Source organism: Marmota marmota, unplaced genomic scaffold (genome assembly GCF_001458135.2).
Source record: "Marmota marmota marmota unplaced genomic scaffold, marMar, whole genome shotgun sequence".
Classification (NCBI taxonomy): Eukaryota; Metazoa; Chordata; class Mammalia; order Rodentia; family Sciuridae; genus Marmota; species Marmota marmota.
In genome coordinates this window covers 40,018,343-40,038,714 of record NW_026000016.1, presented here as the reverse complement: position 1 = coordinate 40,038,714, position 20,372 = coordinate 40,018,343, and the positions used below count along the sequence as shown (strand labels likewise).

General features: G+C 37.2%; 2 protein-coding genes across 8 annotated transcripts in view; one reads left to right on the top strand and one right to left on the bottom strand.

Annotated features, from left to right (window-relative positions):
* Positions 1–749: 749 nt before the first annotated feature.
* Fam72a (family with sequence similarity 72 member A) lies at positions 750–19,271 on the bottom strand. The gene is made up of 4 exons (XM_048809531.1): positions 17,859–19,271; positions 15,286–15,363; positions 12,479–12,603; positions 750–1,885 (listed from the first exon to the last, which is right to left on the bottom strand). Exons 1-4 carry the CDS (start codon positions 18,008–18,010, stop codon positions 1,791–1,793), a joined length of 450 nt encoding a protein of 149 aa, XP_048665488.1. The 5' UTR covers positions 18,011–19,271; the 3' UTR covers positions 750–1,790.
* A 150-nt stretch (positions 19,272–19,421) lies between these two features.
* Positions 19,422–20,372, top strand: part of Srgap2 (SLIT-ROBO Rho GTPase activating protein 2) — a 242,435-nt gene continuing 241,484 nt past the window's right edge. For 4 of the 7 annotated variants that reach the window (XM_015483747.2, XM_015483746.2, XM_048809528.1 and 1 more), the window contains exon 1: positions 19,423–19,568. The gene's annotated coding sequence lies outside the window, so the exon portion shown is untranslated. Of the gene's footprint in view, positions 19,569–20,372 lie in introns of all 7 variants that reach the window. The other 3 variants (XM_048809530.1, XM_015483749.2, XM_048809527.1) reach the window with 2 other exon arrangements.

The following is a 20,372-nucleotide window of genomic DNA, read 5'->3' as shown; positions in this document are numbered from 1 at the left end:
TGTTGCCTGGAAATGCTTATCTTTTTTTCTTCTTATCCATATGCCCACCTTATTCCAGAAGAATAAGAATTTGAGAGGTTGAAAAAAAAAAGTTAAATCTGAAAACCAATTTTTTCACACTCTTTCCTTTGGCTCTTTGGATGAACTTCTGTTAGTTCTGGTGGTTAGTGTGAAAGACTTGTGGAAAAGTTCTACAGGTGTTAGTGACAGCATTTCCTGAAGCACCTTTTTATCCTGGTTTATAGCAAATGATTCTGTCAGTACCTACAGATCACTTTTATCCTAAGACTAAGTAAACTGAAATTTGTTCAACCTTAAAATCCATCATTTCTGGCCTCATTTAGTACATAACAATGTAGTTAATTACCCAGCATGCATTCTGGCTAAGTATGACCATCACTGATTCATGTCTGGAGGTGCTCAGAGGATTCAGCATGAAGATTAGGAGTGGGAGTTATGGAGTCAGTCTGTCTGAGTCTGTCCACACCTCTGACCGGTTATATGACCTCAGATAAGTTACTTTATGTATGTCTCACCTGTTTTATCAGTGAAAAAGAAATAATAATAGTGCCTATCTCATGGGTTTATTTGTGGAATATGTGAATTAAATATGGAAAGCACTTAGATTAGTGTCTGGCACAGAGTCAGTACTCAATAAACATTAGCCCTTATATTCTAGATTGTATATACTGTCCCTCTATATTTTGGGGTATGATAAGTGGTTACAATAAAAAATTAAAGAAAGGACGGTCATTTTTAGAATCAACTTTATTTACAAAACTCCAATTAAGTCTTCTTTGGTACCATTATTGACAAAATTCCTGCAACTAAGATATTAGTTAAGGAGACACATTGATTTTAGCTTTACATAAAACCAGAATCCACATTATCCCAGTTTCCTATTTCTGTGTGGCTCTGAATACAATTTTTAAAAACAACAAACAATGAAAAAAAAATTCTTTATAATATACAGTGGCTTAAGCTTCTTTCCATATTAGGGTTTGGACAAACACTACTCATCTAAAATTTGCTATTCATAGAAAATGCCCTAGGGAATAGGAAAACATAAAGACTAAGGTTTAGTTTATCTGGCTTTCATAATACAATATCCATAATGGCTTTAGGAGAATGTAAATAAATAACATCAGTAAACAGTATATATTGATAATTTTTTAAAAAACTCATTTATCTAACAACATGCCAACGGATCAAAAAGATTTTTCCATATATTTTAAAGTTTTAATTTATTCTATAAGCTGATTCATAAGTTTTGCTTCACATTAAAACAGTTATCACATATGCTAACCAGTACTCATGGAAACCTAATAGCTTGCTTTTTTTTTAACTCCCTCTTAATACTTAGATGAGTCTGATACATGTGTATTTGATATGAGTGGATACTAATGCCCTTTAGTCAGGAATGTAAAAATCAATGATATCTGGCATCAAGCTGTAAGAAAAACTTCTTTAGATCGGGAGGTAGCTGGGTGACATGTAAAAAGAATCTTTTAACTGAAATTAAGAATACACTTATACCAGACAGAAGTAGTAGAGGAGAGGAAGAAGTAAAAGTAGAAGGAAAGAATAACTTCATTGGCTTAAATTAAACTGAGGTAATTAATTTGAGATAGCGAATAAATAAATCAACAAATGCCCCTTTTTGTTTTAAAAGAGAAGAAAGAAAGGGAGGAGGAGAGAAAATCAGTAGTAAATCCTCACTACAGTTTTAAAGTTGATCCATTAACATATTTTAAATATGAAAAAAAATTACACATATGTCATAATTCCATTCATCGAATACACTCCTCTGCTGAGATATCTAACACATCTTCATCTGTACTCTCTTCTATCTCTGGCAAATTGCCCCAAAGCAGGAAGTTTACACCTGAAAATAGAAGGCCATAAAATTTTTTAGTGCTCACTAATATTACTATGCAGAACATGATTTATGAAACTTTATATGTTAACATGCTTAGATAAACCAGTGTTAGCAGTAAATAGCTATTAAAGCACACACTACAAATAAAATTGTCTTATATTATCCATCTAGGATATAAACATTCTTCAATCCCTTTTAAGCAAAAACTTGAATTTTAGAATCTTAAAATTCAAATGAATTTTGAATTCTAGCTACATTATGCCATACCACTTTATACTGATAATTTTCTAATCTATTTTAATGATTTTTAAGAGCAGAAATCTTGTGAGATTCTTTTACAATAAGTTCCTCTTTGGAGGGTACAGGGAAAAGTCCTGAAGAAGTCTCCTTTATCTCTTCTATAAGCATAGCAGTAGCTGGTGTCATTTTACTGACTTAAAAAAAAATAGGCAACATTTTTGGATCCAGTTATATGAACCGCAATCCTTGAAGTAGGTGGGCTTTAGAGGCAGTAAGGCAGAGCTGTAAACTTTAGAACCAGGTTTCAATAGTCAAACTAATCAACAAAAGAACAATCTAAGATCTTATTTCAAAAGAATGGATTTGAGATTGAAGAATCTAGCACAGTATATAGGACAAGACCAAGCATATTAAGGATAATGAGAAGGTTTTACCAGGGCATGTACTATATTATAGCTTCAAAGTACTAAATTGAAGGGGTGGGGGAAAATGACCTCTAGGAGAACCAATGAAGTTCCATGAGAAAAGCAAATCTCAAACTGTCGAGTTGCAAGTATGGACACAAGGAAGACCCAGCACCTGGGGACACCCACTCAACACAGAACAGTGGCCACATGGTAGAATGGAATGAAGCTTTGGTTTGAATTGAGTTCCCAACTCTACCAGTACCCTAAGGATGGTTTTACTATTTTTACTACAAATGTATACAATCATAAACAATATATATATATTATTGTTTTGTGTATCTAAAATTTTTATAGAATGGTATTTTTCTGTATATTTTTCTAACTTGTTTTATCATTCATTGTATTTCTGAGGTTTTCCTGTTTGATATGTGTAGATTTAGCTCCTTTAAACTCTATAGAGTATTCCATGATGTGAATTAAAAAAAAATGTTTCAAATATAGCCTACCACTCATCCCTTCTTTTTTGTTGCCCATTTTGCACATGTTCCCAAGGCAACATATACAAAGAAAGGTATTTATATTGATGAAAAAGTGAAAAAAAAAATCAACTGTCTGTCTGAAAGAGATACTGGAATCTAATTAAGTAAGAAAAAATTAGCATGTAATTGATGCAAGTGGGTACACTGATGTCAACCATGTTATTTTTGCATTTATTTTGTGTTTGAATTGCTTATTATTTAAAAAAAAAAACACCCCTCCATCCAACTTTATCCCTAAGAATGAATGGTATTCTGGTTCTGGTAGTATGACATTTAAAGAACTGACAGGATTGCAAGGAATTGCAAGACAAAATCTAAGTGAAAATTAGCCATAAAGGTAAAGTGGAGAGCTGAAGCCACTTTGCCCTTGGGAACATTTGCCTAATTTCTAGGGAACCTGGGCTGAGATTTCCCAAGCCTCTTTGGGAAAATTCTGGGAAATGAAATCTGTATGTGAAGCTAGCCTAGGAGTATGTGAAGAGACCTAGAATTCCAGGTCTGTCCTGGAATTGTTTTTAGTCTAAACATTCTAGAATTTTATAAAACTTGTGTATGTATTCCTTTGATGTTATTGTTTCAGGTGATTCAAGGACAGTTCCAATGCTGTTAGAAATCCTCTTTTATACCAAACATCTAGAAAATCTTTCTTTAAAATCACAATATTAGGGTTACAAAGGAGAAGTTTGATATTCTTGGAGTCAATACTCAGAGCCATGAAGCAGCTCAGCACAACTGGTTCAAAAGAGAAAAAATAAACTTAGAGATTGAATCTGACAGAAGTGCCACCTTCCTTTCTCTGTTAAGAAGGGAGGAAGGAAATCCTGTGATACATCTGTTTCTCATGGATTAGATTCAGTGTGAATGAAAGAATGCTGGGCTTTTATCTTTGAAAAATTGACCAATATTAAAAGTAAATCAAAATTGAAAAATCTCCACCCTGTGTTTTGAATCCTGTGAAGCAGGAAAAACAATATCAAAGCAGAGACGTCCTGTAACATGTCCCATGATCAACACAAATATATAAAGAAAATACTAAATTAGAAACCTATATCCTATTTAGGGGAGTTAAGAGAAGTCCTTGCTAGAAAATGACCTTCTTAACACATAGAGTCTTAAGACTGCCAATCGCTGGATTAAGAGCTATAGTTGAGTCCCAATTGATTTGGAAAAAAAAAAAAAAAAGTCAATGTATTAAAAACCCAAGCATAAACTGCTTCTGGGGATACTGCAGGATGGTTGCACGTAGTTGCACCCATTATGACAATATAGCTTGCAGTTCATGATCTTTTGGTCTATAAGGGGAAATAATTTATATTTTAAAAAGAAAATACATCTGGTAGGTACCGCGGTTGCAGGTGCCACTGCCACCGCTGCTGCGGAGGCCGGACTTGGTTGCCTCGGTTACCTCTAAGGCTACTTCTGAAGCTACCTCCATGGTCTCTGCTGCTGAACCAGAAATCAACTGCCGCCTGCGCCCCTACCCCATTGGTGCTGCTTCTGATTCCGTTGCTGCCAGCCTGAGGTCGCCTGGAGGTTTTCTTTTTGGGTGTTGCTGCCACAGAAGACACTGTTGGCTCAGATGCAACTAGAGCCGACACTGCTGTTGACCCCCGGAGAAGGACTGGTGATGCTGTCCCAACAGTTGCAACTGCATGTGCCCCTGCAGCTGCGCTGCCTGCTGCCAACAACCACCGCCAATATCGCTGCTACCCCAGCCTAGAGGACTGCTTCTGGGGATACTCCAGGTTGGTTGCACCCATTAAGGGACACCAGCCAGGGCCTGGGGCCCGGGTGCCAGCAGGTTTACCACCACATGAGTGGTAACCTGGAGTCTGGGGACTCCAGCAGGGACTTGCAGGTCCAGTATGGGGGTGCCTGTGGATTTGGAGGAGCCTGAGGTATTTCTGTGGGGAGTGCTGGTGGCTGTTATCTTGCTGCTGCATCTCAGGATTGCTCCTTTGCATGAGTGTATCCCTGGTCGTCTCTCTGCAAGTAGGAGCAGCATTGAGATCTTGGGACTGCAGCCTGGCTGAGCCTGAGGTATCTGAAGCCCAGATTGGTGGGATAAAGAAATGGGTTTGTGAGGGCTGATCTGGGTTCGGTGATCCCAAGAGACATCAGAGACAGGGCTGAGAAACTGGTGAACGCTGACAGAGACAGTTCAACATTCCAGCAAGATTTATTTTATTTTATTTTTCGATTTGCTAATCTCTCTGCCATATTTGGAACAGGATGTTTTTTATGCATCAGTGTGTGGAGGACAATGATATATGAATGGTGTTTTGCATTTTTGTTGTATTCGTGTGTCTATAATTTTTTCTCTTTGTTTATATTCTTCCCCTCTCTTGTCTGTTTTCTTTCCAACATTGCTCCAACGAACAGTCAATCTCTGTCATCTCCTCTTCCACCCTTCCTGTGAATTTTTATTTCTAGTTTCTCTCTTCCTGCCTTGCAAATATCGCATACTGTACTACCTCTGTTGTCTCATCCACCATTTGAAATTCTAAACCGTTTTAACAAATTTTCTGATTGTACTATAGATAATTATTGTACTCATCATTTTGGTTTAATACGAGAAGCAGCAGACACCTTAGTGGGTGTTAGAGTCTGTAAACAAGTCAAAATAACACCTGGCATTTTGCCAGGGGAATGTTAGAGTTCGTAAACAAGTCTGGATGGTGCCTGGCAAAATGCCAGAGGGAGTGGTTTGAGAAGTAACAAAAGCGAGCCATTAAGTGTAGAGATTCCTGATTGGTTGACTGATGTATCTAGTTTATGCTAATTAGATAAGCTCTGTGGAATGTATAAATACTGCTCCTGTCCTGCAATAAACGGCTCCTACTCCTGCTGTATCAACGTACACAAGTTATTCGTCACCCCCCGATTATTTTGCTGCAGCCGGACTGCGGCAAGTGGGAGCTGTTAAGATTAAGGCTATATATTGTTTACACTGGGTGCTGTTGATACTGGTCTCACCAGTAAAGGCGAAGTGCTAGAAACCTTCAGGGACACCATAGATCTATAGGGTAGAATTTATCCTGACTTAGATCCATACTTTTTTGTAGTTGTAGATGGACAACATGCCTTTATTTTATTTGTGTATTTTTTATGTGGTGCTGAGGATCAAACCAAGTGCCTCCTCGCCCAAGGCAAGCACTCTACCACTGAGCTACAGCCCCAGCACTGTAGATCCATACTTCTAGATGGGAAAACACACTAACAACATGAAAAAACAAGGGAATAAAGTGCCCCAAACAAACCAAGATGCTTCAGCAACAGAAACCACTCATAACACAGTAGAAAAAAATCTCCAAGAAGGAGTTCAGATAGTACATAGTTAAATTGATGTGTGAAGTAAAGAATAGTATAAGGAGTGAAATCAAAGAAAAAATATAGGAAGTGAAAGACCACTTCAATAAAGAGTTAGAGATTGTGGGGAAAAAAAAGCAGAAATCTTCAAAATGAAGGAATCAGTAACCAAAATTATAAATTCAATAGAAAGCATCAACAACAGATTAGACCACTTGGAAGACAGAATGTCAGACAATGAAGACAAAATATAATCTTGAAAGTAGAGTTGACCATGCAGAGAAGATGGTACGAAACCATGAACAGAACATCCAAGAATTATGGGATAATATGAAAAGACCAAATTTAAGAGTTATCAGAATAGATGAAGGAGCAGAGATACAAACCAAAGGAATGCACAATCTTTTCAATGATAAAATAGCAGAAAATTTCCCAAACCTAAAGAATAGAATGGAAAGTCAAACACAAGAGTACAAATGTACAAAATTACAAAAAACCCCACACCTAGACACATTATAATGAGAATGACTAACAACAGAATAAAGATAAAATCTTAAAGGCTATGAGAAGGGAAAGAAAATCAAATTACGTATAGGGGGAAACCAATTCAGATTTCAATTGATTTCTCAACCCAGACCCTCAAAGCTAGGAATATATTATTCCTAGCTTTGAGGAATAATATATTTCAAGCTCTGAAAGAACATGGATGCCAATCAAGAATTTTATATCCAGCAAAAGTAAGTTTCAGATTTGAAGATTAAATTTTAAAAATCCATGATAAACAAAAATGAAAAGAATTCATAACTAGAAAACCTACATTACAGAGCATTCAAAACAGAATATTCCATGAAGATGACGTGAAAAAAAAAGTGAAAACCAGCAAAGAGAGGATCTACACTAAATCAAAACCCAGAAATATATCAAAATGACAGGGAATACAAATCATATCTCAATAATAACCTTGAATGTTAACAACCTAAACATATCAATCAAAAGACATTGAAAAATTGGATTAAAAAGCAAGATCCAATAATATGCTGCCTTCAAGTGATTCACCTTATGGGCAAAGACTTCCACAGGCTGATGGGAAAAAACCTATCACTCATATGTATTGGGTAAATAAGCAGGGGTTTCCATTCTCATCTCAGATAAAATAGACTTCAAACCAAAGTTAATCAGAAGAGACGAAGAAGGACATTTCATACATCTTAAGGGAAGTATATATAAGCAGGATATAACAATTATAAATATTTATGCCCCAAACAATGGAGTATCTATGTACATCAAACAAACCCTTCTTGATTTTAAGAGTCAATTAGACCACAATACAATAATACTGGGTGACTTTAGCACATCTCTCTCACTACTGGACAGATCTTCTAAACAAAAACTAAACAAGGAAACTATAGAACTAAATAATACAATCAATAATTTAGACTTAACAGACATATATAGAATATTTCATCCATCAATAAGAAAATATACTTTCTTCTCAGCCTCACATGGCTCCTTCTCTAAAATAGACAATATCTTATGCCACAAAGCAACTCTAAATACAAAAAAAACCCCAGAGATAATATCTTGCATTCTATCAGACCACAATGGAATGAAATTAGAAATCAATGATAAAATAAAAAATACAAGCTACTGTAACAAATGGAGACTAAATAATACACAATTAAATGATGAGTGGATAGTAGAAGAAATCAAGGATGAAATAAAAAAATTCTTAGAGGTAAATAAGAACACTGATACAACAAATCAAAATCTCTGGGACACTATGAAGGTAGCACTAAGAGGAGAGTTTATTGCATTGAGTGTATTTATTAAAAGAATAAAAAGTCAACAAATAAATGACCTAACACTATGTGTCTAAGCCCTAGAAAAAGAACAAATCAACAGCAAAAGTAGTAGAAGACAGGAAATAATTAAAATCAGAGCTGAAATCAATGAAATCCAAACAAAAGAAGCTATGAAAAAAAATTGACAAAAAAAGTTGGTTCTTTGAAAAAAATAAATAAAATAGATAAACCCCTGGCCATGCTAACAAAGAGAAACTAAGAGAGAAAACTCAAATTACTAAAATACAAGATGAAGAAGGAAATATCAAAACAGACATATCTGAAATACAGATGATAATTAGAAACTATTTTGAAAATTTATACTCTAATAATAGAAAATAGAAAATATCGAAGACATCGACAAATTTCTAGAGTCATATGACCTACCCAAACTGAATGAGGTCATAATGATTTAAACAGATCAATTTCAAGTAATGAAATAGAAAATGCCATCAAAAGCCTACCAACCAAGAAAAGCCCAGGACCAGATGGATTCTCAGCCGAGTTCTACAAGATTTTCAAAGAAGAATTAACACCAATACTCCTTAAAGTATTCCATGAAATAGAAAAGGAAGGAACCCTTCCAAACTCATTCTATGATCACCCTGATACCAAAACCAGACAAAGACACATCAAGGAAAGAAAACTTCAGACCAATATTCCTGAAGAACATAGATGCAAAAATTCTCAATAAAATTCTGGCAAATGCAAAAATATATTAAAAAGATAGCATACCATGATCCAAATGGAGTTTATCCCAGGATGGTTGGTTCAACATTCAGAAATCAATAAATGTAATTCATCATATTAATAGACTTAAAAACAAAAATCATAATGATCATCTCAATAGATGCAGAAAAAGCATTTGACAAAATACAGCACACATTCATGTTCAAAACACTAGAAAAACTAGGGATCGTAGGAACATACCTCAACACTGTAAAAGCTACATATTCTAAGCCCAAGGCCAGCATCATTCTAAATGGAGAAAAATTGAAAGTATTCCCTCTAAAAACTGGAACAAGACAAGGATGTCCTCTTTTACCACTTCTATTCAACATCATCCTTGAAACTCTAGCCAGAGAAATTAGATAAAAGAAAAAAATTAAAGGGATACAAATAGGTAAAGAAGAACTCTAACTATCACTATTTGCTGATGACATGATTCTATATCTAGAAGATCCAAAAAATTCCACCAGAAAACTTTTAGAACTAATAAATGAATTCAGCAAAGTAGCAGGATATAAAAGCAACACCCATAAATCAAATGCATTCCTATACATCAGTGATGAATCCACTGGAAGAGAAATTAGAAAACTACCCCATTCACGATAGCCTCAAACAAAACAAAACAAAACAAAACAAAACAAAAAACAACAACAACCTGGGAATCAATCTAACAAAAGAGGTGAAAGTCCTCTACAATAAAAACTACAGAACACTAAAGAAAGAAATTGAAGAAAACCTCAGAATATGGAAAGATCTCTTATGTTCCTGGATAGGCAGAATTAATATTGTCAAAATGGCCATATTACCCAAAAGCATTATACAGATTTAATGCATCCTATTAAAATCCCAATGACATTCTTCATTCAAATAGAAAAAGCAATCATTAAATTTATTTGGAAAAATAAGAGACCCAGAATAGCTAAAGCAATCCTTAGAAAAGTGAAACAGGAGGCATCACAATACCTTACTTTAAACTATACTACAGAGCTATAATAACAAAAATGGCATGGTATTGGCACCAACATAGACTTGTAGACCAATGGTACAGAATAGAGGACACAGAGACAAACCCATATAAATAATAGTTATGTCATACTAGACAAAGGTGCCAAAAACATTCACTGGAGAAAAGATAGCTTATTCAACAAATGGTGCTGGCAAAACTGGAAATCCATATGCAGCAAAATGAAATTAAATCTCTATTTCTCACCCTGTACAAAAGTCAACTCAAAGTGGATCAAAGACTTAGGCACTAGAACAGAGACCCTGCACCTAATAGAAGAAAAAATAGGCCCAAATCTTCACCATGTCAGCCTAGGATCTGACTTCCTTAACAAGACTCCTAAAGTGCAAGAAATAAAATTAAGAATCAATAAATGGCATGGATTCAAATTAAAAAGTTTCTTCTAAGCAAAGGAAACAATAACGTGAGGAGAGCCTACAGACTGGGAGAAAATCTTTATCACAGGCACCTCTGATAAAGCATTAATCTCTAGGATATATAAAGAACTCAAAAACTTACCACCAAAAAAATAAATAACTTAATCAATAAAAGGGCTAAAGAACTGAACAGACATTTCACAGAAGAAATACAATCAATCAACAAATATATGAAAAAGTATTCAACATCTCTAGCAATTAGAGAAATGCAAATCAAAACTATACGAAGATTTCATCTCATTCCTGTCAGAATGGCAATCATCAAGAATACAGGAAATAATAAATGTTGGTGAGGATGTGGGAAAAAAGGTACACTCATACACTGCTGGTGGGACTGCAAATTGGTGCAACATCTATGGAAAGCAATTTGGAGATTCTTCAGAAAACTGGGATTGGAACTACCATTTGACCCAGCTATTCCTCCTGGGTTTATACCCAAAGAACTTAAAATCAGCATACTGTAGTGATGCAGCCACATCAATGTCTATAGCAGCTCAATTCACAGTAGCTAACCAACCTATGTATCCCTCAGTAGATGAATGGATAAAGAAAATGTAGTATATATACTCAATGGAATATTACTCAGCTTTAAAGAAGAGTGAAATTATGACATTTGCCAGTAAATGGATGGAGTTGGAGAATATCATGCTAAGCAAAATAAGCCAATCTCACAAAACCAAAAGCCAAATATTTTCTCTAATATGTGGATGCTAATTCGCAATAAGGTAGGGGGCACTAGAGAAGAATAGCATTACCTTAGATTAGGTAGAGGGAAGTGATGGGAGAGGAGGGGAGGGGATGTGGGGATAGGAAAGACAATAGAATAAAATAGATAAAACAGACATTATTACTGTATGCATATATGTGACTGCATGACCAATATGATTCTGCAACATGTACACTCAGAAAAATGAGACATTATATCCCATCTATGTATGATATATCAAAGTGCATAAATGCATTCTACTGTCATAAATAACTAATTAAAACAAAGAAAATTTTTAATTAAAAAAAGAAAAAATATATATATCTTATGTTCCAAAGAAGACTAAAATATACATTGAGAACCCGGAGCATTTTAGTGTCAAATTAGAATGTCAAGTTCCTTAATGTCAACTTGGTTTGTTATATAAATAGATATTAGACATTGAGAACATGATTTCTGTAACAAAATGAATGACTCTGGACAATATAAAAAGGATCATATGATTACCTTAAGATTTGGTAGTAAATCAGGGCTGAGGATATAGCTCTGATGTATACAAACATAATTTTGTTGGTATATAACCATACCCATCTATAAATGTACTTAATGCCATGGAACTATACATATTAAAGATGTGTTAAAATAGCAAACTTTATATTTTGTACATTATCACAATAATTAAGATGGGTGTGATGGCAAAAAAAAAAGAATGGATAGTATATTTTCTTACTAAAATAATTAAAAAACACTCTGATGTTAAATATTTCCATTGACTAAAATTTTATCATAACTTATTAATATAGATGTCAGAATGTCTATTTTTATCTGAAGAATCACCAAATACAGAGATTGCCTAGTCCTCCTTCTCCATCCACACTGCTCCAAATCTCCTTTATACACACACACACACACACACAATTGATTGTTTAATCTAAAATCTTCAAAAATTCTCTGGAGCCAGAATGTTTCAAGGTTGTAGTTTAGAGCAATTAAAATATTACTTTAAAAAGACCATGAAATCAAGCCAAGTTGGAAGTTCTTACATACAATGATAAACATAGAAATGGCAATAAATTTTGACCAAGAGTCTTTATAAATGAATGTCTAAGGGAAAACGATTAAAATTTCACTAGCTGGGGCTGGGGCTGGGGCTGAGTGGTAGAGCACTCACCTGGCATGTGCAGGGCGCTGCGTTTGATCCTCAGCACCACATAAAAATGAATAAATAAAATAAAGGTATATTTAAAAAAAAAGTTAAAAAAAATTTCACTAACTGATCCAACCCAGTCATGAAGGTCTCAGAGGAATTCGGAAATGATCTATTGGGAGTCTTCTCAGTTTACTGATAGAGAAATGTTCCAGAGATACTTAAGTTAATTGTTTCTTACCAGTGGAGTCAAGTCTGTTTATACCATAAACTGCCTGGCTGTGAAACATCCAGAAGTGTCCGTTGTTGCAGGAAAGAAGGCAGGAATTACATGGAACAATCACATGATAACCTACAATGTTCCCACTAAAAACAAAAGTAAATGTTATTAGATACCATGTAATATCTGGTCCATAGAAGCATTTTTATGTGCTAATGTAAATAGACCATATAATTTAGATCCCCATTTCTTCCAAATTACCCGCTACTGGTAGGATCTTTGGGATTGGAATTAACTCTAATAATAATGACTGCAGTACTATTATCAAGTGGGAAAACAGTCTGCAAGTTAAGTGAAATTTTCTTTGCTAGTGTAATTTTTCCTTCAAAAGCTAGCTTCTGGATGTGATTTGTTCTGAACGTACAAATACAAGGTTGTGATTTTTTCTGTAAAGTACCCATATTGATGTATAGCAATATAGACAGAATATATTAAATATGCTCAGATCTGTGGGTAAAGGTTTTTGCTATCCTCAGGACCATGGCAAATTGGGTTCTTCTATGTTCTAGTTCCATGCCAGCACCTAAAAAATGTTTCAACAGATGGAGGAGTAGGAAGACAGCATGAGTCCCTGAAAACCAAACACAAGATGGTTGCTCTAATTTTAGTTTCATTTTTTTTGAAGGAATTCAGAAATAAAGCAAACCCTCAGCCTCTAGAGAAAGTTGGAAAAAGTTTTTACTGTATTCAGTATTATTCAGCTGATTATAAGTACCTCACTCTTTCTCACACACTCAATTTTTTAAAAACTACTTAGTCACATACTAGAGCGGACCTATAGGGAATGTTTGAGTTAGTACTTAAAATAACTGTTTCTACCTTGAATTGTAAAAATTCTTCTAGAGCTTGGTGTCATCCTGTGAGATGTGGGAGTAAGTCACTTTTGCTAGACCCTTAAAAAATACCATTAAAGTACCAGTCTACTTAAAATATGTCTTCTGATCATCACTTGCTTACAAACAAACAAATGAAAACAAAAACCTTTCTTGGACCAGGGCTGACAATTATTTGTAAGACTATATTGCCAGAGTAAATCTATGGCTTTATTATATTAATTTATCCATCCATCCATTCATTCATTCATTCACTCAAATAATGTTTTTTGAGTACCTGTTATATGCCAGGTATTGTTCTATACTAAGAATCCAGTTCTATACTAAGTTCTTAATCTCATGGAACTAACGTACTAGTGGGACTATATCAGATCATTTTTCTCCACTGTTAAAAACCCCTTCAATGACTTCCTGTTGGCCAAAAGAAAAGAAAAGAAAAAAACCAATCACACCAAGGTCAAGATCTGTGCTGTCTGAAACAATAGCCACTAGCCCCATGTGGCTATTGAGCACTTGAAATGTGGCTGGCCTAAATTGAAATGTGCTGTAAGGATAAACTGTATACCAGATTTCAAAGACTAAGAACAAAAAATAGAATGTATAATGTCTCATTAATAATTTGTTGTTTATAGTTGCAATAATATCTTAGATATGTTGGATTAATTAAAATATATATATTTAAATAATGATGTATATTTAAGTTAAAATTAACTTCACTTGTTTAACTTTTAAAATATTACTAGAGAAATTTAAATACATATATGACTTTAGTATTTCTATTGGACAACACTGCTCGAGATTATCTATGTTCTTTAACCTGTTTATACTGTTCTCCCACCATGCTCGCATCTTAGTCATATTGACCATCATCTTTTTCTTCCTTTAGCATGTTAAGCTTCTTCTTGCCATGGGCTCTTTGCATTTGCTATTCCCTCTGTCTAGAACATTCTTCCTCTGTCTCTTTCTCATTCTTTAGGACTCAATTCCAATGTGACATCTTTATGAGATGGCTTCCCTGACCATGATATCTAAAATAACTCACCTACTTTCCCAACTTATATTATTTTCTATCACTTCTTCTTCTTCTTCTTCTTTACTCTGAAGTACTTCCCATCATGTTAAAAATATTATTCATTTAAATACCATAAAGATTGATCATCTTCCCACTAGTATAGAATGTACACAGGCTAGTGACTCTCTCAATTACTATTGTGTTTCCAGTCCCTATAATAATGTTAGGCACTCAATATAATTATTGTTTGAAAGAACAATTTCAGAGAGTCATTAGCATATAGAAGTTTGCTTATTTAAATTATTAGGATTATAATTTGTAATTCAAGCCCCATTAAAATGAGAAAACCTCAATTTTTCTTTATAATAGGAATAATAACACAAATCTGTCTACCTCAAAATATAAGTAGTAGCTATCTTTTATGTTTTATTTATAGTTTATCAAGCCTTTTAACATTCATAATTCATTTTATCTTCACAACAACTTTAAAGGGTCAATACAGAAGACATTTAAGTTTCTATCTCAATAATATAGAAATTAAGTAAGAAAACAGGGGCCCAGAGATTTAGAGGTTTAAGGAATTTCCAAAAGATCATATAGAGAGTAAAGGTAGGGCAAGAGCTCAAATATGACTTTTATGACTATAATTCCCAGTATTTCCCTCTAAACTTCATTGTCTTATTTTGGAAAAACAAACAAAGCAAATACTTGTGAGTGCACTTTGAAAAAATTACAAAATCATATACCAATGTGAAGTATCACAGACTCTTTTAAAAAATAGATCTAAGTAACAAATGGTGTTTCAATGGCTCATTGCATGGGTTATATCAGTGTTCATTGCAGTCCACTGAACCTTTCTCTGTGCTTTGCTGTCAACATCCATCTTCCAAACTTAGACTATCTAGAATAGTGCCACAAATTACCATTTTAAACACGCGATGTCCTTAAGTTTACATTTGCAGATTTCGGTGAAATAGCATCGTCCAATGAAGTCCACTGCACTGGGGAATGAAAAAGTTTACAGTCAAATATGCTTTTAAAAAACTTTGTGGAAAAAAAATTGACCATATGAATTTTTAAGTATATAGTTCAAAGTGTTAAATATAGTGATACTGTTGAGCAACAGAGTCTCTGGATCTTTTTCATCTTGCAAAATTGAAGCACTAAACTTATTATACAATAGCTCCTCATTTTCCTTCCCCTCATTTCTTGACCACTACCATTCTGTTGTCTTTTTGCATAAATTCAACTACTTTAGATACTTCTTATAAGTGGAATCATAGAGTATTTGTCTTTTGTGACTGATTTACTTCACTTACTAATGTAATGTCCTCACAGTTCATCCATTTTGCAACAAGTGACAGGATTTCCTTCCTTTCAAAGCTGAATAATATGCTATTGTGTATATATATATATGTGTGTGTGTGTATATTCATACATACATACATACATGTATAATTTTGTTTATCCTTTCATTAGTTGAATCAATGGACATTTAGATTGTTACTAACGTGAATAATGCTATTATGAACAGGACTGTGCTGCAAATACCTCTTCAAGATCCTGCTTTGAATTCTTTCAGGTATGACACTCAGAAGTGGAACTACTGGATCATATTGTAGTACTTCTTTTTTTGGGGGGTGGGGGGAGGGATACCAGGGATTGAACTCAGGGGCACGCCACCACTGAGCCACATCCCCAGCCCTATTTTGTATTTTATTTAGAGACAGGGTCTCACTGAGTTTCTTAGTGCCTCACTTTTTGCTGAGGATGGCTTTGAATTTGCAATCCTCCTGCCTCAGCTTCCCAAGAGACTGGGATTATAGTCGTGTGTCACAGCGCCCGGCTTCATATGGTGATTCTATGTTCAATTTTTTAAGGAACCACCATGCTGTTTTCCATGTCAGCTGTACAATTTTTCATTCCCACAGTATGCAAGTGTTCTAATTTCTATGCATTCTCATATCAAATGTACTTTTAATTGCAATTTAGCACAAATTTTATAATTTGTGCTAAATTGCAATTAAATTTTATAACCAAGACTCTAAGGTAGAATTATAATATATTTTGTAAGAGTTAGTTAATATTTGTAAGCTCATTATAAACATCTGGCAAAGCTTCTATTTAAAAATCTTACGCATTCATTGATTTACTCATCTCTCAGCACATTAACCCATCACTATTATAACTCTGACAAAGAAGAATAAACAATAGAAAAGATCTGATTCTATTGTAGTATAGTCTAACCTTCAATAATTCACCTGAATCCTCCTATTACTTATCATAGTTATTGAAAAGCTAAAAAGGTTAATATTTAAAAATTGTAACTATGTGCTACTAAAAAGAAAAAACACTAGACAATAAATTTTTCTTTTTTGCAGCACACAGGTGCACACACAGACTCTTTTAAAAAATAGATCTAAGTAACAAATGGTGTTTCAAAATATTAATCCATTTATCTCTGAAATAAATTAGTTCTTGGCTTTGCAGTTAAGTGTGACTATACTTAAAACAATTCAGGGAAATTTGGCTGAGCACTTGTTTACAGAAGAGCCTGTAGCTTTATTTGGGTATATTTAAAAGTTTGTCATTACCATGAACTTTTTAAAAAGAATTAGGGCTATTAGCCTGCTTTCTCCCAAGTCTGTAACCAAAGATTTGAAGAATAGCTATCTATTAATATTTTTAAATAATTACTTTCATCTTAATAAAAAAGTTTCAATAAATAATAATCATCTTGGAAATCATGTAGGGCACATATATATTGATTATGGAAAGAAAAAAATTCTTTTAGAGCTAGATAAAGGTATATTTGAGTCAAGTAAATGGCTATTTTACCATATAGGAAGGAAATTTTAAGGACTCTTCACTCAAAAGTGGGAAACCGCTGAAATTGAATTTTAAAAGGGTTCAATTATGCAAACAATAATATCCAAAATAGGCTTTATGGGGAATAAAAATAATTTTAAGACTAAGTCTCCACGTTTCTCACATAAAAATCTAAGTCTATCTCATTAGGGGAAGAGGAAAGAGAGATTTGAGAAAAGAATATTGGGGAGTTGATTCAGTATGCCAGTTGCAAATAATAGTGAAACTGGAAAAAATATGAACTGGAAAAACATGAACACCTATGTGACTTTTCTCCAACAGTACTGAAAATCTTGCCGAATTTATTTTGAGTCTAGGTCACGAAATTGTTTCAGTAAGATAGGAAGGTTATGCAGGGCCTTGAGCCAGGGATCCAACTTAAGAAAGATGTGCAGCCACGTGACCTTAATTGAACTAGAAGCATTACATCAGGACTGACCACTTTGGCTAAACCACAGACTTTGTCCAGACAGTCTGCCCACTTAGATATATTCCAAAGGGATCATCAGACGTTTGGGAGTGGCTGGAACATCAAATGATAACCTCCTAGTTGACTCCCAGAGATCCAAGCCATACACTTTCCCCATTTAGTTAAAGACTACCGTTGCCCGCCACTAGCTTGACTTACTTGGTAGGAGGGATGTCTGTAGAGAAAAGGTCTATGTCAGTATCAGCCAGCAAAACAGCCTTCATGCCCCTAGAGCTGAGCACTTGTTTACAGAATTTGCAACACAGGATGGACACGCATCGGTCCTTGAAACTACAACTGCTTGTAGACATAGCGTCCCACGAAGGATGAGGTGCGGGGTTTTGAAAAAGGAAATAAGAGCAATAGCCTTCCTACTTTGAGCCCCCTAGTCTAAAGACCAAGTCACGAGTTCTTATAAGTCCTAAAATTGGGAAGGAAAAGAGTCCTTTCCTGTTTTCCCAGTGGAAGGATAGAAGAAATATTTATTGATTGGGAATGGGGTGGGGGCAACAATTTGGCTTCCTTTTAACTTCCGGAGAAGGGAGAGGCGTTAGAGGTGGGGAGGAGGTGAGTGGGGTTTGCAGGGAAACTTTGTCATCAGCTTTCCCTTTCTGCGGTCTGTGAGGATCCTCTCCTCTTTAGCCCCCGCCCCTTCAGCAATTCCCCCAGGCTTCTCCAGCAGTCTTTTTTATTTAAAGCTTCTCTCTAACCACATCCCTCTCCCAGCCTAAGCCACTCCTGCGGAGCTCTCCAATTCCTCCCTCTCCCCCCACGCCACCTCTTCCTAGGATTCAGAACCCTTCAGCTTTTCCACCGGGAGGACCCTGGCTCTCCTCAATCCTCCGTTCTCCCGCGACTCTCAGCACTGCTTGGCCGCAAGCTCGGCTCCCAGCACCCCCGGCCCTCAGCGTGCTCGCGCTGTCTCGCGTCCTCCCTCCCTCAGTTCTCCCTCGCGGTCCCCTCAGGTGTCTCCCACAGCGGCTGCTCCTGAGTGAGCGGTGGTGCTGGTGAAGTGGAGCAGGGGTCGCTTTTTAGGTTCTTTCGGCGCTGTAGTCTGTCACCGAACACGTCGTTTTTTGCTCCTTCTTCCGCTTTTTCCGGCTGTCAGTTTGAATTGCCAGCGCGTCGCACCGATTGGGAGAACTAGAGTTCGCCCAAGTCGCGCATTGGCAGCTCTCGGGCCTTCCTCTGAGGAGAGCTCAATGGCCTGGAGACCGTACGCCCCGCCCCAGTAACGGTGCCGAGATCAGATAGGCTTTCTGGTTGGCCAAGCTTGGCTCCGCCTCCCATCTCATTGGTGGATTTCGGGAGGTTCGGGCCAACCCTCCTCCCGCCCTGGTGGAGTGGCAAGGCACGCCCTTTTACGTTTTTTATTGGAAGATGTTCTACAGTCCCCACCTACTTCTGCTCTCTATTGGCTAAAATTCCCCGCCAACGCCCCTCCTCTCTACCCCAGTCCAATTGGTCATGGCTTTTCTCAAGAGTTTGTGTTTGGCTGTCGGTTCCATTTTAATACCGCCCATCAGTTCTACTTTAGGGTTCGACAGCCCCGGGAGGAGCTTACTCTGGGACCACGCCTCAGCAGTGAGTGTTAGTCACACCTCCAAGTTTCGTAGGCTCCTCCCCATGTCGCTGGTCTTGAGATCAGCTATTCTTATTGGCTGGATGCCCCATCGGTCGATAGAAAGCGGGTGGTGATTGGTAAAGGGGTGGGTTCAGCTTCCCGGCGGGGTCCTGCGGAGTTGGCGGAGGCTCCTCAGGGGACTGGGGGGCCGATCTGCGTAGAAGCGGGTGGTGGGGTAGAGAAGGGAGGAGAGCTCCGAGTGGGAAGTGGAGCCAGGGGCCCGAGACCCGTCGCGTCAGAGCCAGGTAAAGGCTCCTTCCCTCTCCTCTTCCTTCCCTACTTCCAGGCTTGATCACTGACCGAACAAACCCGGGCTGGGGCGGGAAGGAGAGGGCGCGGATGCTGATCGCGGCATCGCCTTGGCTGTGCGGCGCGCCTGGAATCCCTCAGCCCGCCCCCCCTCGCCCCCGACCCTCTCCAAATCTCCCAGTACAGCCCATAATACTTCTCAGGACTGCATGTCTCTCCGCCCATCACCGCACTGCCTGAAATTCTGTCCTGGCTTACTTATCCGAGCGCAGTCTGCATCCAGCCCCCTCCCCTTTTCTTCATCACACCGGCAGCCTGGGTCCACGTTGGGGCAGCCGTCATTGGTGTAGCCGGTGACCATCGGCTGGCCTCTTCCCCTGTCTCCTAGCTCTGGCAGAAAGCCCAGGTCACGGACCAGGACTCAGAAGGATGGGTGTTCCACCCAGCTTTCGGGGCTCTTTCCTTGTCCTACCCTCCTAGCCCACTCCGAGGGGCTCCTCTTCACCCACTCCGGTTCCCAGGCCCGCTTCTCGGTACCAGAGTTGCTAACATCCTTGTACTTCACGTAACATCCCAGCCCACCAAAGCCTCCCAACTGACCCTCACCCCCAAGACCATCCTCTCCTAGCCCTCTCCCGGATTTCCAAACATATGCAGCTCTAGTTGTCTCCGGGCTCCCGTCCAGCCTCAGGACCCCACCTCACAACTGCTTCCTCGCTTCCTGCCAGCCTGAACCACGCCGCCTCTACTCCTTCTCTGCCTCTCTCAGTGCGGCTCTTCCTCTGGCCCCGGGAAGTGGA